This window comes from Ostrinia nubilalis, chromosome 16 (genome assembly GCF_963855985.1).
Source record: "Ostrinia nubilalis chromosome 16, ilOstNubi1.1, whole genome shotgun sequence".
Lineage (NCBI taxonomy): Eukaryota > Metazoa > Arthropoda > Insecta > Lepidoptera > Crambidae > Ostrinia > Ostrinia nubilalis.
Genome location: NC_087103.1, coordinates 4,313,463 through 4,333,148, shown reverse-complemented (window position 1 = coordinate 4,333,148; position 19,686 = coordinate 4,313,463). Strand labels below are relative to the sequence as shown.

Below are 19,686 nucleotides of genomic sequence, written 5' to 3'. Positions count from 1 at the left end.
GAAAGGTTATTCAAAACCTTTTTGTAAGCCGGGCCTTAGGTATAGAATAGCTGCATGAAGATAAAATGGCACAGTACAGACTTAACCGGTTATATTAAACTATCTAGTTTTAATTCTAGTTAGAAAAATGGCATTTGTGCTGTGCATACAGGTTGTTTCTATTGGTCGAGTTTGCGAGCCAAAAAGAATCTCAAGTTTGGCAGTTCAAAATGTGTTACACTTATCTATTGCTTACTACGTTACCTAATTATATTGGAACGAAAAGTTAAGTGAGTTAATTAGTTAGTTAAGAGTTAAGTGTTTTGTATAAGTAGCTTAGTGCCAGCCCTAGGATACAGAAATAGGCGTCAGATGACAACGGGCTTCAAAGTAGCACGCTATCTAATAACTATAGCCACATCGATTGTAATCCTGTGTTGCCGAAGGTCGATCTTCATGTAACAGACGACAAGAAATCATGTTAAAGGCATCATAATAATATGGAGTTCTAATAGGTATAATTTTACAACAAAAAGTGTTTAATGTGCGGTCGACTGTAGAGACGACGAACGTATCAGACTATTCATTTTTGTTGCATATTCAACCCTATTACAACCACACAAGACCCTACTTTAGCTTGATGTGCTGTCGACTGTAAAATCAAGGGTTTAAGATCTGTTGTATCGCTTATGAGTTCTTGTCAGTAAGTTTGACCACGACGGCCTTAACTTCCGTGTAGTTGGCCAGCCCGTATGGTCCATTCTCGCGGCCGATACCCGACTGCTTGTAGCCGCCGAATGGCACTTGGTTCGCGAATACGTTGTAGTCGTTCACCCAGATCGTACCCGCGCGGATTGCCTGCGGAATTGAAAGATTAATATGAATATACTTAGCACACACACGGGAAAGTATAAACATAGAAAACAATAAGTATTTATGACACGACCAGCGATCTAAACACATACGTATATTTTTTTAAAAATAAATATCCTTGGAAATTTTACACTGCGCTTCTAGTCCCAAACTAAGCAAAGCTTGTACTATGGGTACTAGACAACGGATAAAACATACTTAAATCCTTTTTTTTTTTTGAAATACATACATATTATACATAGAGTTCACGGTCAAGTTTTCAAACCAGAGCAATGTCAATGTTTCCCTATATTTTGATCCTAAAATACGGACGGATAGACCTCATAAATGTATAATATCTATTCTATGCAAATAAATATTTGAATTTGACATTGTTTCAAATAGCAGCGTAACAGAAACACCGCGCAAATAAGCACCGCCCTCTTTGGAAACAAATACGGAAGGTCCGCCTACTTCTTTATATTTTAGACAAGTTTTAAATTCGCACTTCTTATAACGAAGATGACAGTCTGCAACTTATCTGCTGTCTGTAAACTATAAATCGTTTTATCCACGAAGACGCGCCCCACCAATTTTGGTCAAGGGAAGCGTGGGATGCGAGGAGTTTGATCCGAGCGTCATTATTGTAGTGTGCGTGTGCACTCATGGATGATTTAGCGAGTCCCGATAACACTCAAAAATTAACGGAAGAATGGTGAGGCGTGTCTTGTGGATGAAACGATCTACAACTAACCTGCGTGAGGTAGTTGACGCGGTCGAGGTCTTTACTAAAGATGGCGGCTGCTAGCCCGTACTCCGAGCGGTTGGCGCGCTGTACTACCTCCTCGATGGAGGAAAACTTCAGGATCTGCTGCACGGGGCCGAAGATCTGCAATGAGCATGCGCATGGGATGTAGCCAAGTTGTAATTCTTAGCTTGAATGATATACTTACTTAAAATTAGACATCTTTAGTCAACTGACATACCTACTTTTTGGAACTTTTGTAAAAGGTAGTTCTCAAGTTCCATAACGTGTGGCAATAGGAGGCTATGACGTCACATTTTCATATAATTTGTTTGTAAATGCAAAGAACTAAAGAATAAGAACCTTTATCTCATGGATGCAATCTAGGATGGTACACACCTACCTGGTGTATTAAGCAGTCTATAATGAAATTGTCATCTAAAATCGAGACTACGACAAGCACAATAATTGTTTAAATATCATGAGTGCCGTTCATGTCAACATGTGACGTTTCATAAACCTTCTAATAACAATGTGTCCTTCTGTGATCTGTTTGTAAATGAGTGGTTCAGTGACGTGAATGTCTTCTATAGATGACCCACGCTGAACTGTCCCGCCAAACTCAATGACAGGGGGGCGCTACCATCGTTCAACTATATGGTTTCCAACATGGCAAAAATCAGAATCAGCGATCCGGTATTGACGGTGGCGCCCCATTGTCAATGTCATGAATAGGACATTTCAGTATTTTGGAACTACACTCGCGAGCAAAAGTATGGAATCACCCCATTCGTTTTGAGTAATCTTTGTAGCTAAACGACTATGAAGATTAAATTAAAAATGGTACCAGTTTAAAGGTTACATTAAAAACTTTAGCTTGATACCATAGATGCATAGATAATCATTGAGTTCTTCAGATCGTTGGGAACAAAGCACAAAAGGGTGATTCCATACTTTTGCTCGTAGGTATATTATCTATGCGGTGTACCTCAGTCTTAGCGATGTCCATGTCGTCCTTCACGTTAGCGAAGACAGTTGGCTGCACGAAGTATCCACGCTCGCCCGCGCGGGAGCCGCCTGCGGCCAGCGCCGCGCCTTGCTTCTTGCCGCTCTCGATAAGAGACAGAATCTTGGACTGCTGCTCGCCGTCGATCTGACAAAATGAATGATGTTATTACGGGAGATAAATTAGCCAGTTACTGTGGGTGAAGATTCCACCTTCGGCTTGATCATCACTTCCCATCAGACGAGTGATTTTATAAGATGTTATTGGTTCAACGAAAAAGCGAACAAAAAAAAGATATCAATGTTGAAAACACAACTAAAGCACGTAGAATTCTGTCCAATGACCCCAAGCTACCCATCCTTATCGCTCGCACGTAATTATTATTGCTGTCGCGACTGTGCGACGGATGGTCGCAGTGAGTGTGCAAGCGAGTAAGGATGTCATTGGACGAAATTCTGGCTCTAAATTCTACGTTCTCGGCGACCGGACTTAAGGTGTCCTCATACAAAGTGATCACCCCAATAAAATCCGAAGACTTTTTATTAGGATTCGACGTCGATATCCCGAGGAAAAATTGATATGAATCCAGTTTCTTACATATTGTATTTACATACCTGCGGACCCTGTTCCGTGCTCGCGTCAAACGGGTCTCCGACCACACGGCGGTTCGCACGCTCAGCGGACATCTGCACGAATTCGTCGTAGATCTTGTCCTCCACGAACGTTCGGGACCCTGCAAACAGTGACATACGAGATATACTTTATCTTTGCTTCCCAATTAGTTTTCAATTATGTTAAGAAAAAAATTATAATAGAAAAGTGACGTCATTAGGGGGCTACCTATTGATGCATAAAATCTAGGGAGGAATTACTCAGTTCAACAACATCTCATACAAAAGTAAGGTAAAAGCGCCAAATCAATAAAAACTTATCAAAAGTATATCTCGCTCACCCGGAGCCGTATATGAACTGATCTCATGGAGTTACTTAATAATAAGGCTTAATACATAAGCTAGTGATCCTGCTGTGTCGTTACTTTTAGCAGTGGACATTTTTAAAGCCTGTTGTGTCGTATCTTTGTAAAGCCTGGCGAAACCAATAAGATAGTAAAAACATTAAATCCTTACCAGCACAGCAGCACTGGCCCATATTATAAAACAGCGCCATATGAGCAGCCTCGACCGCCTTGGGCAGGTCGACGTCGCCGAAGATGATGTTGGGCGACTTGCCGCCCAACTCTAAAGTGATGCGCTTGATATTAGCCGCCGCGCCGCGCTGGATCAGCTTGCCTACCTCCGTGGAACCTGTTAATAAATAAGATATTACATTAGTTTTCCCAAGAATAGTTCTTTTATTAATACGTAGGTCCATAACAGGGCTTTCATACACTGTCTAGTCCCGGGAGACAGCTCACTGGCTTGGAACTCGCAACAAATTGAATCAGAAAAACAGTATAAATTTTACACATCCCAGGCTCCCGGGCACAAATAATAAAGACTTTAATATCTAAAACACGACCCGACTTAACAACTGAGACAAGTTAAATCATTATTTACCAGTAAAAGCAATCTTGTTGACGTCAGGATGGTCTACCAAAGCAGCGCCTGCGTCGCCGAAGCCCGGCAGCATGTTGACCACGCCCGGAGGAAACCCGGCTTCCTGGAGACATACATTTAATTGCCTTTGAGCTTGGGTGTTGAGTTGTTACGTGCTTACCTTAAAAGTAGGACCGCGAGATACGAAAGACACGTGAGATAGAAGCAAAGATAGTAAAATGAAGAAATACTGTGCATTTTTGTTTAGGACTCCCCAACCTGTTAAGAGAGGGTCGTCCTCCTGCAGTGGAGACTAAAGCCCGGTCCGTGAGCACGTAGAATTTTGTCCAATGACCCCTAGCTACCCATCCTTATCGCTCGCGCGTAATTATATTGCTGTCGCGACTGTGCGACTGGCACCCGCAGTGAGTGTGCGATAGGGTTTCTGCTCGAGCTTTCTCGAACTCGAGAAAACTCGAGAAATTTGGCCTCATTCGAGACGAGAAAAAATTTACCGGAGCTCGAGATTTCTCGAGTTTCGATTTTGAAGCTTTAATATTCTTGAAAGCCTATTTTCTTAGACAAAAGTAAGTTTTTAATTATTTAATAGGTTAACGTTGCTTTTAGAATGGCCTAGTCTTTCCTTTTTTAACTGATTTGATTTCCAAGTAATGATCTCAATCGAAACTAATAATGTTCACCTACGAGTATGCTATGTTTATTGTTTGTTTAACTGAATGATTTAAAGACCGAAAAATTTGTTAACTGTCTGTTAGGTTAGGTACTCTTAAATACGTTTATTCAAGTCGTTATCTTTTCAATTTTTTTTTTATAAATGTAGGTTTATGATCGTAATTTTGCTATTAATTTGGACTTGTGTTTTTTGCAAAACAAGTGATTCAATTGTAGCTCCAGATTATTATTATTTATCCTTAAAGTACACGCGACTTTATGAATTTTGTTCCTTTAGTTAATTACTAAGTTATGATTATTAGTTTAATAATTATGAAAGATTTTTTTTTTTGTTTCTTTCCTTACCCAAATAAATGGTACTAAATTTTAATATTGATTGTTGTGCAATATAAGTAGGTATACTTATTACATTTAAAAACCTGTGTTTTTTATAAAATTTCAACCGATTTCAGCAGTTTTAATTAAAAGACTCGAGACCCGAGAAAACTCGAGACTTTTGCCTCGAGAATTCCCGAAACTCGAGAAAAAAAATAGGTCGAGAAATCAGAAACCCTAGTGTGCGAGCGCGATAGCAACAGAATTACGCGCGAGCGATAAGGATGGGTAGCTAGGGGTCATTGGACAAAATTCTACGTGCTCACGGACCAGACTATAGATGACCTTGAAGTTTTGTGCGTCTAGTAAATCATGCTTTGACGAGCTGCGCTCTCCCTGATCATTAACACTATGACTAGTGTTTTATGTGTTTTGATCGTACCTTGACGAGCTGCGCGAGGTAGAGCGCGGTGAGCAGCGTCTGCTCCGCGGGCTTCATGACGACGCAGTTGCCGGTGGTCAGCCATCAAGAGAGAGAGGGAAGTTCCATGGGATTCCAAACCCTTCAATTTATCTTTAGTTCATCAGTAAGGGTCATTCTACAGAAGTCGAGACTGATGATTAATGATGTTTTGTGTCCAGCCGGCCCAGGAAGCGCGTCACAATAAAATAATTTCGTCTACTTTATATGACAAATGTATGAGCTTATCGATATCGATAAAAAATGCCTCGATAAGCTGATCGTACCTTGACGAGCTGCGCCAGATAAAGCGCGGTGAGCGGCGTCTGCTCGGCGGGCTTCATGACGACACAGTTGCCGGTGGCCAGCGCCGGGCCGAGTTTCCACGCCGCCATTAAAAGAGGGAAGTTCCATGGGATGATCCCTCCATTTATCTCTAGTTAATTAGTAAGGGGTCATCCTCCTGCAGTTTAGACTAGATGACCTGATGGCGAATGGTGTTTTGTGTGTCCAGCCGGTCGAAGAAGCGCGTCACGATAAAAATCATATCGTCGATTTTAGATGACAAATGTACGAGCTTATCGATGACGATAGTTGATATAATGGCGCATCTATAATGCGAAAGTAACTCTGTCTGTCTGTTTGTCTGTCTCGCTTTCACGCCTAAACCACTGAACCGATTTTGATGAAATTTGGCATAGATATTGTTTGAGTCCCGGGAAAGGACATAGGATAGTTTTTATCTCGGTTTTTGAAACAGGGACGCGCGCGATAAAGTTTTTCTGTGACAGACAAAATTCCACGCGGGCGAAGCCGCGGGCGGAAAGCTAGTGTTGATATAAATCACAAGCTACGCGAGGTAGAGACCTTCATGACGACGCAGTGGGTGGTCAGCGCCGGACCAAGCCGCCATTAATTAGCAGAGGGCAGTCCTCCTGCAATGGGGTCTAGATGACCTGGTGATGAAGAGTCTTTTGTCCGGATCGTACCTTAACCAGCTGAGCTAGATAGAGCGCGGTGAGCGGCGTCTGCTAGGCGGGCTTCATGACGACGCAGTTGCCGGTGGCCAGCGCCGGACCAAGTTTCCACGCCGCCATTAAAAGAGGGAAGTTCCATGGGATGATCCCTCCATTTATCTCTAGTTAATTAGTAAGGGGTCATCCTCCTGCAGTTTAGACTAGATGACCTGATGGCGAATGGTGTTTTGTGTGTCCAGCCGGCTGAAGAATCGCGTCACGATAAAATCATATCGTCGATTTTAGATGACAAATGTACAAGCTTATCGATGACGATAGTTGATATAATGGCGCACCTATAATGCGAAAGTAACTCTGTCTGTCTGTTTTTCTGTCTCGCTTTCACGCCTAAACCACTGAACCGATTTTGATGAAATTTGGCATAGATATTGTTTGAGTCCCGGGAAAGGACATAGGATAGTTTTTATTTCGGTTTTTGAAACAGGGACGCGCGCGATAAAGTTTTTCTGTGACAGACAAAATTCCACGCGGGCGAAGCCGCGGGCGGAAAGCTAGTGTTGATATAAATCACAAGCTACGCGAGGTAGAAGCCTTCATGACTACGCAGTGAGTGGTCAGCACCGGACCAAGCCGCCATTAATTAGCAGAGGGCAGTCCTCCTGCAATGGGGTCTAGATGATCTGATGATGAAGTCTTTTGTCCGGATCGTACCTTAACCAGCTGAGCTAGATAGAGCGCGGTGAGCGGCGTCTGTTCCGCGGGCTTCATGACGACGCAGTTGCCGGTGGTCAGCCATCAAGAGAGAGAGGGAAGTTCCATGGGGTTCCAAACCCTTCAATTTATCTTTAGTTCATCAGTAAGGGTCATTCTACAGAAGTCGAGACTGATGATTAATGATGTTTTGTGTCCAGCCGCCCCAGGAAGCGCGTCACGATAAAATCATCTCGTCTACTTTAGATGACAAATGTAGGAGCTTATCGATATCGATAAAAAATGCCTCGATAAGCTGATCGTACCTTGACGAGTTGTGCCAGGTAGAGCGCGATGAGCGGCGTCTGTTCCGCGGGCTTCATGATGACGCAGTTGCCGGTGGCCAGGGCCGGGCCGAGTTTCCACGCAGCCATTAAGAGAGGGAAGTTCCAAGGGATTCCAAACCTTCCATTTGTCTCTGGTATACTAATCAAGGCCGTTTTCCTGGAGTGGAGACTAGATGACCTGATGGCGAATGGTGTTTTGTGTGTCCAGCCGGTCGAAGAATCGCGTCACGATAAAATCATATCGTCGATTTTAGATGACAAATGTACGAGCTTATCGATGACGATAGTTGATATATTGGCGCGTATTCGCTAGCCGATCATGATCACAAGCTATGCGAGGTAGATGCCTTCATGACGACGCAGTGGGTAGTCAGCGCTGGACCAAGCCGCCATCAGAAGGGGGAAGTAAATTATTGAGGGTAGTCCTAACGCTTTCAATGGGGTCTAGATGATCTGATGATGAAGTCTTTTGTCCGGATCGTACCTTAACCAGCTGAGCTAGATAGAGCGCGGTAAGCGGCGTCTGTTCCGCAGGCTTCATGACGACGCAGTTGCCGGTAGCCAGCGCCGGACCGAGTTTCCACGCCGCCATTAAAAGAGGGAAGTTCCATGGGATGATCTGACCGCATACACCTGACGACGAAAAAAAATTACATGAGAATTCACAACATGTAGGTATCGAACTATGAGGTTTAGGTATATTTTGGTTGTTAAAATATGAACTTCCTCATAGGTCGTTATAAAGTATTTGAGGAAAATAACAAAATAAGTAATCAAATGCACATTTGCCGAAGACTTTAAAAACTGACGACTTTTAAATCTACCACAACACAATCTAAGACAATACCTGCTTACAATTTCAAAAACCAAATGCAATGCACGACTATAGTATGTAAAAATGCACCTGTAATATCTATCATATAAACGGCGAAATATCAATATCTTAGGTTTTCTATCACGGCCGCCACGTCCGCCATAGTAAGCTGCCGTGTATGTTCCCAAGCGACTCTACACTCAATCGTTGAGCGTTCAAGGTATATTTACCGACAGGCTCGTTTGATCACGGACGCCACGTCGCCGTAGTAAGCCGCCGTGTATGGTTGTTGCCAAACGACTCTAGACCCTAACGCTGTGTGTCACGGTGCATTACCGTTGTAAATGTAGGCACAAACATTAGTTTTTAATTTTGATTAGTTTTATTATGTTATTATTATTTATTTGTTTTTTTTTCTTTTTTGTGATCACCGTCCATAACGCCCCCTGTTGCGCGCCTTCTTGGCTGGTAGCCTCAATATGGTCTCGGTCAAGAGGGCGCGCAATCCGCAATCTTCATCGTGCGTGTGTTGGTTCCCGCTGAAAACCAGCTTCTCGACATGGCGCTTGTTATGTCGCGAATATAGCTGAGCGGACGCCTATTCAGCATAGCTTGTACTTTGTTTAATGTTATATGTAGGTACTGTATTTTTATTTTATTTTCTATGCTGAATAAAGTATTCTTATTCTATTCTTATTATTACCGACGGGCTCGTGGCGCGTGTAGGTGAAGTACTTCCCGTCGGCGGGCAGCACGTGGCCGTGGTTCTTGTCGGCCCAGCCGGCGTAGTAGCGCAGGTTCTTGATCACGGCCGCCACGTCCCCGTAATACGCCGCCGTGTATGGCTTGCCGTTGTCGAACGTCTCTAAACTCTGAAAAGATTGTTTAAGTTCTAAAAAGAGCTTCAAGTCAAGTATCAGAATAAGGGGTCGGAGTTGCCGACTCGAGATCCGAGGAACGCGGGTTTGAATCCCACCGCCGCTCGACTATTGTGGTGGGCCCACTCGTAACACAAGCTTATTTAGCTTAACACGAGGGGCTAATGGGACTATTAGTAATTTGGGCAATACAAATTGCTAAAAAAAAAGTATGTAGATAAAGGTCTCTAATAATAAGCACCTCATGCAGCACAAAATACTGTCAGAAATAACGTGCAAAAGTTTGAATTCTAAGCAGTCTTTATTTTGGCGGAGTTATCGCTAAGACTAGAATATAAATTCACCCTATTAGCTGTCAATTGTCTCGGCTTTTATCTGTCTGTATATTTTTGTAATTTTGTTAAGAGATAATGCTAATTTTATACTCTTTAGGATTCCAAGGCTACTGCAATTTAGTTCAGTCATGCGCATATTTGTTTTGTGTATCAAGTCCTGCATTTCAACGAGATATCGCATTTGATGGCGCAAGTAAACTATGCGGGAAATTGATACGTATAGTATAAACACGCAATTCGGTTAGTTTCGCTGTGGTTTCGCCGTGTGTCGCCCATACTTCGGTGTGCGAGCTCGCGCTTCGTCTAGGTCAATTTCCCGCATAGTGTACTTGCGCCATAATGTTGTGTACTTTAACGTATACCCAGCGGTCTTGTCCTGAAGTTAGATAAAGAAACAGCAGTAGTATTACAGATATTTATAGCCTTTATCAAAGCAACACGGCCATCATGTCGTGATTTTGATAACCTAGCGATTGATACCATGTTGTACAGTACAGTTAACTAATAAGATTAATGAAAGTCATCAGATTAAGTAGATAATATGCCAGTCGGTCCAGTAAATAAGTGTCATTTTCAGATAACGTTTATCGAATCATGGACATAAACGCTGAAACCGTCAATTACAAAGTTTTGTAAACTTGACAAACTTGCTAGCTAGTGTGTGGGCATAATTATTAAACAAACATGTTTCGTTTCGAGAAAAAAGCGTGATTTAAATGTTAAGTACATACAATAACCTTGACTTAACATAACATAAGCGTACAGTTGAATTCACAGCCGATGTATGTAAAATAAACTGGTTTGTTATAAATAACAAGGAAAATTAGAGCCTTTTCACATACCAATGATTTTAGAGCGATTTTTCAGCGAGATTGCGACGGTCGCCAATTTAAGTTCTTCTTGCCTTTTGACTCCTTAATTCAGTGAAGTCTCTAAGAGTGAAGATGCAAAACAATGATTTATAAGACGTCTATGGTAGTCCTAACTACTCGTAAATGAGGGTATTACTGTGGTATTACCCCCCCCAAGGATTTCCATAACGACCAGTCCTGCGATGCCCGCATCCAGGCTTTTCCCGTGACCTTCACTAGATCGTCGGTCCACCTAGGCCTGGTAGTCGTTATGAAAATTCTTGGGGGAGGCTTTTGTCTAGCAGAGGACGTCATTTGGCTGAAACGATGAACGAGAGTATTACAGTAAACTCACCGCCAAGTAAGTCCTGTCTCTCTCGACGAGGTCCGCCAACCTGTTGAGGAGGTATCCGCGCTCCGATGCATCCATGCGCCTCCACGGTGATCCCAGCCTAATGAACAAATTATAATAATCAGGCCAAGTGTTCATGTACAGTGGAAAGTTTTCACCAGAGAAGGGAAGCAACTTTAAATCCCTAATCAGCGTCATTGAGAAGTGTAAAAGCATATTATTCGGAATACGTAATGCAATAAAGAATTAAGTATTGAGTATTGAGGGAGCTTTTTTTCGCGAGCTTTAAATGTCGAAATCACGAGACACACCCGATAAAAAAAATGTGAACTGATTTGTGTATTATTATTATTATTGGTTTTTGGGCCTTCATTTGCGCCAGCTCGACCAGGTTTGATCTATTGTGGCAGCCCTTGTCTTTAGAGTTCACTGCTTAATCCCGTTGAGTCTAGCCTGATTTGAGTAGCTAGGATCAATCAATCAATCATTTATTGTGCCAGAAAGGCCAAAAATAAAACCCAACCAAGGTTGCAAGTAGTGACTTGGACACTGAGCTCAAACAAAAACTAAATTAATCAGGGAAAATGTAGGAATACAGCTTTCAATTTAAATTGATGATAATTTAGTAGTTAGTAACAAACAGAAACAATTCAGTACACCTGGGGGAAAAGTTTAATCAAGTAAGTTTCCTCGTGTGAGATATAAAATTCATTATAATCATTTACAAAAATATAACAAGCTACATTTTAGTTTAACATGTTTTATTATTAGTATTGATATTTAATGATTTTATCAAGACACATTATTATTATAGGTATCTATAGATGGTAATTTCCATTCATTAGCTTAGCTGTAAATTATCATGTTTCTTGTGTGTAAACAATTGTAAGTGTTTAAGACATTGTTTGTGGGATTGTTAACGAGAATATGCAATTCAAATGAGTATAGGAGTTATGAATGAATATTGAATAAAATTACTGTATTCTTTTAGTCATTCAATATTCAATGTAACAATAATTTGATTATATGCTTTATCAATGATAAATTTTATTGAACTACTTAGTATTTTAAAAATAGTTAACATTCATATTTTAACTACATAATTTAGTAAATTAAATGTTTACTACAGTAAGAATGTTTGAGGCAATTTATCAACAACTAGCTGACCTGGCGAACTTTGTTCCGCATTAATGGCAATAAATAAGCAGACTTTTTTTATTTCGAACGGGATAAAAAGTATCCTATGTCCTTCTCCTGGCTCTAAACTACCTCCCTGACAATTTTCAGCTAAATCGGTTCAGCCGTTCTTGAGTTATAAGTGGTGTAACTAACACGACTTTCTTTTATATATATAGATAAGGCACTGGAATCATCATCATCATTTCAGCCACAGGACATCCACTGCTGAAAATAGGCCTTCTCCAATGACAATAGGATAGGTGATAAGGTGACAAAAAATAATTCGATATTCACCTGTAAAGGAATTAGTTACTGACTAGGTAATGAGATTGTTTTAGTGCTTAGTTGAATTAGTAGAGCATAGTTTATTTTCTAAATAATTATAAGCACTTACTTAAAGGCATCATTAGCAGCTTTGACTGCAATATCTACATCAGTCTTGCCAGCCTGCTGCACGTCTGCGATCACTTCCCCTGTAGCCGGGTTCTCTGTCTTGAAAGTTTTGCCATCTGATGATTTCACCCATTCATTGTTGATGAATAGCTGCAGGAAAATAAGATGTAGGATGTGTAAGGTTGTGATTAGGATCTAATATGTTTCCTAACGTACCCTAGGGTTGGTCCTCATCTGCTCTCCTACCCCTCCCCTATTAATGTACGCTTACAACTAGTGCTTTAGTAATACCACAATCACGAAACTACCTCTACTTCCTTAGGAATAAATTAATTAGTAGGTAAAGAAAGTCTAAAGTGATATAGAGGAAAGCCATACAGGTTTCTGTAGATTATCTACTAAACTAGTTTAGCGCCGATAATAGTTTAGCCAAGAGGTTCTGCCGGTTTAAAAAGTCGTAATAAAATTGACTTACATAAAGTAGGTATAACATGTAAACTATGGGTATACTATACTTAGAAAAAACTCTATATAGAGTTCGGCAGCGGAATCAAGCTAGAGCAGTTGAATTAGTGCTGTTAATTCTTTAAAAATAAGCTGGAAACAATATTCAAAGTACTTACACCTGTATACAAAATTTCAGGGTAAGTGTGAGGTGCTGGAGCAGTAGCAGTAGCGAAATTAGCTTTTTGCAGTCGCACAATTTTAACAATGTTTCGTAACATTTTAATGCTGATGTGTTTCTCAAATAATTGTACAACAAAGACGAACGAATACCGGTCGTCTACGAGTAAAAAAAGCACTGACTGAACTAGCTACGACCTTTGAGACTAGAGCCATTTTAATATTTTCTGACATATAGACGTTGAATTCTATTCGTCATAAGTAACAATTGACCTATTTCTATTGGTAGATAGATGATTATATCCCATAGTTCCGACGCCAGCAATGTATGCGTAGTAGCATCACACGTCAAACTTGACAACCACTATTGTAGTGCTGTTACCCTACCTGGCCTATCGATATAATGTAATGTTTATTTACGTAAGAAAATTGGTTACAAAAAATGAAAACAATACAAATCAACATTATGAACAAAAATTTGCTTTGGCTGGACACAGTCTGTGACAACAGAATAAGTAATAGTACAGGTACAGAAGGATTACTCCGCAAGACGATTTAAATAAATGCGAGTCTTGCTACGACGCGATACAGTGGAATTCAGCTCGCACAGCACTAAGTACCTACAATTTTATTCACCTACAAGTTTTGTCTCTTTCTAGCGCGTGCCTCTGAACTCTTCTTACGCTGTTAGGGTTGCTGTCTAGTAGTGTCTAGTAAAAAAATAATTAATCTACTTATTTGTAAGTACGTATGTAGGTAAGTACGCATTGATTATGGAAAACCTTGGGAGAGGCCTTTGTCCAGCAGTGGACGTCATTTTTGGCTGAAACGAACGAACGCATTCTGAGCAGTAGTCATGGTAGGTTAGGTTCTTATACTATCCTAAGAATTATTGATTTTAAGAATTATACCTACATGGCCAACATACCTTTCAGCATCTTTGGGAAGCGAAAAAAAAGATAAATCCGGTAGATTTCTTTTCGAATTTAAACACCCGAACGCCGCACAATAATATTTCTTTCTCTTTATGCCCATTTTTAAATAATACTTCGATCATAGAATTAGGTACTACAACGCACGCCAGCGTCCTGACGGGCGTGCTCGTGCGTGACACTCGACTGATATAATACCCGCCGGCGGGGCTCTTCGCTGTAGGTGATTATCGGATGTACCGCGCGGAGTGAGTGAGCCAGGCCTGGCTGTGTCAACGAAACGTACTCAAGAGCAGTGCTCCGACTGCGCCCTAATTTTATAACGTCTCCAATACATTGGCGCTTCTTCACCAGTTACGCTCCGTTTTTCATTCCAGCTGAGGTGAAAATTCGGTATCGCGGTAAAGTTCACACGCAAACAAAGACGAAACAACGAATTTTATCACTTTCCAATAAAAGTCCGCACACCTTATTTTTTCACAAAAAAAAAACAGCAAAATTAAATGTTCGTGATGGCGTTTAGTTTGAGAAAAAGTAACATTCTTTCAGCTTTTACACAAAAAAGCAGTTGCGTTTTATCTTCGTTTGAACTAGCTGTCAAAGCGATACCGCGATACGAATTTGTGATTTTCGTTCGTCGTCTAATCGCGTTGTAGTTGAAAATATTTAGCGCAATCGGGGCCCAGGGATGTTAAGGATATGAAGTTTCGCTTATGGATACCGTTACGGATAAAAGAATAATATTATACCGGTTTCGGTTACAGATACGGATATGAAATCATTTACGAATATTAGAATTTAAAAAATGTAAAATTCAAATTGTAAGATGCTGTGCGACCCACATAGCCACTTTATGTACTATAACGAAACCTATGATAAAGGTAAAACAGGTGGGGATATTATATGGTGCCAGAGAGAGAATGCCAGACAAGTAACAAATAACAAAAAAAAATCGACTTTATCCAAAACTATCCGAAACTTTTGAATCGGTTTCGGTTATGGTTACGGATGTATTTTAATTTCGGATATCTGATAGTTTTGGTTACGGATATTCATAACATCCCTGCTCAAGAGCACGTTACGGCCACTGGTATTCTGCACACCATGAGAGAGACACCCATCACCCCTGTAGCTTTTCAATTTTATTTATTTTCAATATTATTTATACACTGACGGACCTAAGTAATGGTCATTTTTTTAAATCCATCAAGGGTTAAAGTATGAATTTTTTGAGCGTAATTACCTAGATATAAACATGTGTTTTAAAAGATTTATTTCTAATTCTCTGATTTTCTATCACTACAAAAATTCAAACTGCTATTTTTAACAAAAAAATAAATGTTAAATATTGAAATAAATAGTATTTTATAGAAAAAGTAAGGTGAACTATCGATAGACTGCTTGTATGCACTACACTATCGTATTGTTAATTGACATTTGTCAGTCGCTGACCAGCTGGCCGAGCTTGGTGATAATGTTGATAAGGAATTATGTATTTTTTAATATTAGACTTTATTCGAAAGCAATAAGACTTATTTTGAATCTTTTGTCAACCGGATGTAAAAATCAACAAATATAAAATTCAAGGCTAGCCTAGCTCATCACCAATTAATTTATTTCATTTTATTAAAATTGAAAGCCTTACTAAGATTATATTGGAAAATGGAAGAATTTATTGAGCATTTCGTTAGCAGGATTGAGAACAGTAATTTTTATAAGTTTTTCAGATCAATAGATGCTCAAGTATCTAGAAATGTAAAAGCAGCAGAAATTGAAACAAGGTAAGTAATGAAGTATTTATTTTTCTCAAACAAATACATACATCATTTGAAAATGCTTTTAACCATAATTTTATTTTACAAAACAATGGCCCTCATGTTCATTTCAATTGTGTATTACAGACAGTCAAAAAGCAATGGCCTATGGTGCTGCTGCCTTCTACCTATGATATTACTGATTTACACAGTGCAGTATAATGTTTCACCGCTGTACAAACTGGTGGCATTTGCTTCGATCAGTCTGCTCTTCTATTGCTTGCTGTTTACAGTTTTTTTGTCAATATCAAGTTTGATTCTTCAAGAGCCAATATATGGAGGCTGTGTATCAACTAGTCTAGTATCAGTTTTACTGATGTACACATTTCTCGGTCATGGTAAGAAAAATACTATAAACTTTAAAAGAAATATCCTTCAATAAAAATTTACCAAACAAACGTAAACTAATTCTTTTCAGATCTTACATTTTCTACAATATTCTCCGTACCAACTGTGTTCCTGTACAGCTGGCTTTTACGGACGTTTCTGAACTCCTTCCAAAATACGTTTACGATTGGGGAAGCGATGGTCATGGCACAAGCTATCATGCTGTTTGCAGTTATGGCAGTAGCCAAACTCACATGTGAGCTGGATGAGACTGATGAGGAAATGGACTTTGTTTATACCATTATTTATGTAAGTTAATCTTATTTAAATATAATTTAAAGCGTTCTTCTTCAAATTGTTTAATTAAGTTTGATAATTTGTGCTCTATTACAATCATGCACCTACTAATTTTCAAGAGCAATTGTTTTCTAGCGTAAATATTTGTTACCTATTTTCAGACAGTGTTATCAACCGTGGGATTGATTGTTACAGCACTGTTTTTGCTCAAAGACGAAAGAAGAAACATGAAATCTTTGACGTACATATTTGGTTTAGGGGCAGCGTTTGGCCTGCTCATGTTAATATCGCTCCTAGGAGTCTCATGCATCACAGATATACTCCATTATATTTTTGTAGAAAATGATAGGGTAAGTGGGCATTACATTTTCCATCTAAAAGTAGTAATTAATCATAAACTGTTTATGGCACTTGGAACACCATTATCTACCACTCTAGTCTAAAAGTTTGTCTGAAACATGCTCATCACAGTTTCAAGAAAAACAGTATTAATGAAAGACAATACCAACATGATTTGGTACCTGTATTACGTTGTGAGTTTTGTTCAAAAATTAATTAAGTAATAAAATCACATTTTTAATGTCCTCTAGGTTGTCTGGACGATATTTCTTCATAGCAATAATGCCGCATAAATTTTGCTGTCTCTTTTGTGCATTTCTTTTTTTTTCTTCTTTTATGTATTTTTTTTTATAAAAAAGATTATTAGTAGGTTAATTTCATTTGTTATTAATAGTCCCATTAGCCCCTCGTACCAAGTGTATGTGCTGTACACTTAGGCTGTACAATACTGTTACCACTCTTTTTTTCCATTCCAGTACCAAATCTTCTCCTTCTGGCTGGTTCTGGTGGTGATAGCAGTGGCAGTTCTCACCATGCGCACACAACTAGCCGTGAAAGCGAGCACGGTGACTCGCAAGTCGTTCCACGTTCTGGCGTCAGTCGTGTTCTTATCAGGGATATTGGTGGACGTGAACCTGATGGTGCTAGCTTCGGGAATCGGGTTCGGACTGCTGGTATTGGTTGAAGTGAGTTTACTAGAGATTAATTCTTGACCACTCAAGTATATGGTATAAGTTTGAAGCCGGCTACAGGCAGTAGCAGGCGACGCGACGTATCGCCGAGGCATCTGGCTTTTAAAATACCTACGACGATGGGTCGTCGCTAGCAACGGAAACTACTTAGAACTTACTTCCATAGAAACGTAGTAGTTGCTGCTACTACGTAGAGTTGGCTACGAAATCATACCTTTAGTTGTTTAGAAAAAAAAATGTAATGTTTGTTTTCTGTTTCCAGGCACTAAGAAAAAGTAACATTGAGCCAATATCATCAGCTCTTCAATCAGCTTTCCTTGTCTACAGTGATGAAAAGGTAATTATTTATTTTATGTACAATCTAAGAAATAAGTAGATATGCTTAATCTTCTTGTCTTCAACCTAAAATTTCCAATGCTGGACAACGAACTACATGCTGCTCCTTCAAGAATATTCACAATGACTGTTTGCTATATTGCTGCTTTTCTTTAATCTAGTTTTTCCTCTCTACAGCCTACATACAATAACTACGCTTCACAGTGACTTTCATAGTGAATCTAAGAAAATCACTGCGCCATACCCTATCGTTCTTGCTACAGCACTTTCGTCTCTGATACTGCTAACTGGTACTTTAATATTTTCAGGACAGCGGGTGCTTCGCAATGACCCCAATATATCTGTACCTGGGGCTAGCGTGTCCTCTAGCGCTCGTGCCTCACTACAAGAACTCAGAACTGGAGCTATTGAGCGGAGTGCTGGCTATCGGAGTAGGAGACACTGCTGCGAGCTGGTTCGGATCCAAGTACGGCTTCAATAAGTGGTCGGGTGAGTAGTTTATTCATAATGCTATGTTTATACAGGGTGTTAGGTAAATGGGTATATGAGCCGACACCAGTCCATGTTAACATGGTCATATAAATGGTATGGTGAAGTCAGAAATTTGATATCATCATTTTAATTTATTAAATTGTCATACAAAATAAATTTTATAAAATCCGATTTGTATGAAAATTAAAATTATTAAAATGAAGATATCAATTTTCTGACTTCACCATACCATTTATATGACCATGTTAACATGGGCTAGTGTCGGCTCATATACCCTTTTACCTAACACCCTGTAGATGCACGCCACGATTTAGCCTAGGCGCAGATCACCAACTATCGATTTCCAATTTCTATGAAGAATCGCCTGATACCAAGTCGGAGCACTTCCATACATGTTCAATAGCCCAACCCAACTAAAAATCGGTGGTCTGCACCTAGGTTTCCTCTTATCGAGGGATTTGATCGATTTTATCGTGGCGTTAATCATGACTGAATGAACGCCACGATAAAATTAGACTTACACCTGTCAAAATATAGCAATAGTATTGACAAGGTAAATGCCCAAGGTTGATTGTGTACCTACAAACCTAATTTTGACCAGCCGGGCTAGGATGCGCGTCACGATAAAATCTTATCGATGATTTGTATGTATGGGTTTATCGCGTAAAAGCGATAAAAGCTTATCGTGGCGCGCATCCTAGGTAGCCCTAGTACACCTAGCCTAGCGGTCTACTGGTATAAAAAGCTAAGTAGTCCTGCAAAGTTTAACTTAAATGAAATTTTCTTGGGCATAAGTTTTGATTGTGTTATTTGATATTTTCAGGTGGAAATAGAACTTATGAGGGAACAGTGTTCAACATTCTATCACAAATCGCTACTGTGTATGTGCTCATCATATTTGGTAACTATTTTACCTATTTTATACTTTATAGTAATATGTAAAGTTTATACCAGATTTTAACATAATACAAACTAAACTATAAATTATTTCTCTATTACAGAGTTGCTGAATACGAAAAATGCTCTAATACGAACTAGTATTGCAGCGAGTATCACAGGACTGGTGGAAGCCAAGACCAACCAAGTGGACAATTTAGTTTTACCTCTAGTCATGATGATTGCTTTTCAATCAACTTCATTCCTCCGCTAAAGTTATCTGAACATCGTTAATTCGTATTTCATACGAGAATTAAATTACATTTTGACATATCTTAGAAAATGAGAGGATAAATGGCATTTTGCTGACTTTCTATTCAGAAAAGGAGTTGTTAGGAGTATTTGTTACTTCAATATGTTTAGGAAACTAAAGTATGTTTGAGATATTTATGTACATAAACATGGTAATGTTGAGATTATTAGATCTTTACTATTTATTATAACTAAAATGTTTCTATTTTTATACTAAAACGATATTTTTATGCATTCCAAAGAA

General features: G+C 39.6%; 2 protein-coding genes across 3 annotated transcripts; one reads left to right on the top strand and one right to left on the bottom strand.

Annotated features, from left to right (window-relative positions):
- Nucleotides 1–654: 654 nt before the first annotated feature.
- On the bottom strand, nucleotides 655–13,217 carry LOC135079265 (aldehyde dehydrogenase, mitochondrial). The gene is made up of 11 exons (XM_063973878.1): nucleotides 13,025–13,217; nucleotides 12,403–12,551; nucleotides 10,833–10,929; nucleotides 9,117–9,285; nucleotides 8,084–8,232; nucleotides 4,139–4,241; nucleotides 3,710–3,886; nucleotides 3,197–3,315; nucleotides 2,565–2,729; nucleotides 1,586–1,720; nucleotides 655–837 (listed from the first exon to the last, which is right to left on the bottom strand). The coding sequence occupies exons 1-11, from the start codon at nucleotides 13,124–13,126 to the stop codon at nucleotides 667–669; spliced, it is 1,536 nt and encodes a 511-aa protein (XP_063829948.1). The 5' UTR covers nucleotides 13,127–13,217; the 3' UTR covers nucleotides 655–666.
- Nucleotides 13,218–15,413: 2,196 nt separating this feature from the next.
- On the top strand, nucleotides 15,414–19,676 carry LOC135079258 (dolichol kinase). 2 transcript variants are annotated; one of them, XM_063973867.1, is made up of 9 exons: nucleotides 15,414–15,738; nucleotides 15,859–16,109; nucleotides 16,190–16,407; nucleotides 16,557–16,745; nucleotides 17,211–17,420; nucleotides 17,689–17,763; nucleotides 18,071–18,251; nucleotides 19,078–19,155; nucleotides 19,256–19,571. In XM_063973867.1, exons 1-9 carry the CDS (start codon nucleotides 15,620–15,622, stop codon nucleotides 19,402–19,404), a joined length of 1,470 nt encoding a protein of 489 aa, XP_063829937.1. In that variant the 5' UTR covers nucleotides 15,414–15,619; the 3' UTR covers nucleotides 19,405–19,571. The 2 variants fall into 2 exon arrangements, with proteins under 2 accessions (XP_063829937.1, XP_063829938.1); XM_063973868.1 differs by lacking the exons at nucleotides 15,414–15,738; nucleotides 15,859–16,109 and having other exon boundaries at nucleotides 16,318–16,407; nucleotides 16,591–16,745; nucleotides 19,256–19,676.
- The last annotated feature ends 10 nt before the right edge of the window (nucleotides 19,677–19,686 follow it).

Bases quoted from the DNA above. Each gene is read 5' to 3' on its own strand.
- LOC135079265 (XM_063973878.1), bottom strand. From the start codon at position 13,126: ATGTTACGAAACATTGTTAAAATTGTGCGACTGCAAAAAGCTAATTTC. The intron at 8,233-9,116 runs GTAATAATAAGA...TTTCGTCGTCAG, and splicing joins CACGCGCCACGAGCCCGTCG to GTGTATGCGGTCAGATCATC. The intron at 3,887-4,138 runs GTAAATAATGAT...ATTTATTAACAG, and splicing joins CAACAAGATTGCTTTTACTG to GTTCCACGGAGGTAGGCAAG.
- LOC135079258 (XM_063973867.1), top strand. From the start codon at position 15,620: ATGGAAGAATTTATTGAGCATTTCGTTAGCAGGATTGAGAACAGTAAT. The intron at 15,739-15,858 runs GTAAGTAATGAA...TGTGTATTACAG, and splicing joins GCAGCAGAAATTGAAACAAG to ACAGTCAAAAAGCAATGGCC. The intron at 18,252-19,077 runs GTGAGTAGTTTA...TGATATTTTCAG, and splicing joins CGGCTTCAATAAGTGGTCGG to GTGGAAATAGAACTTATGAG.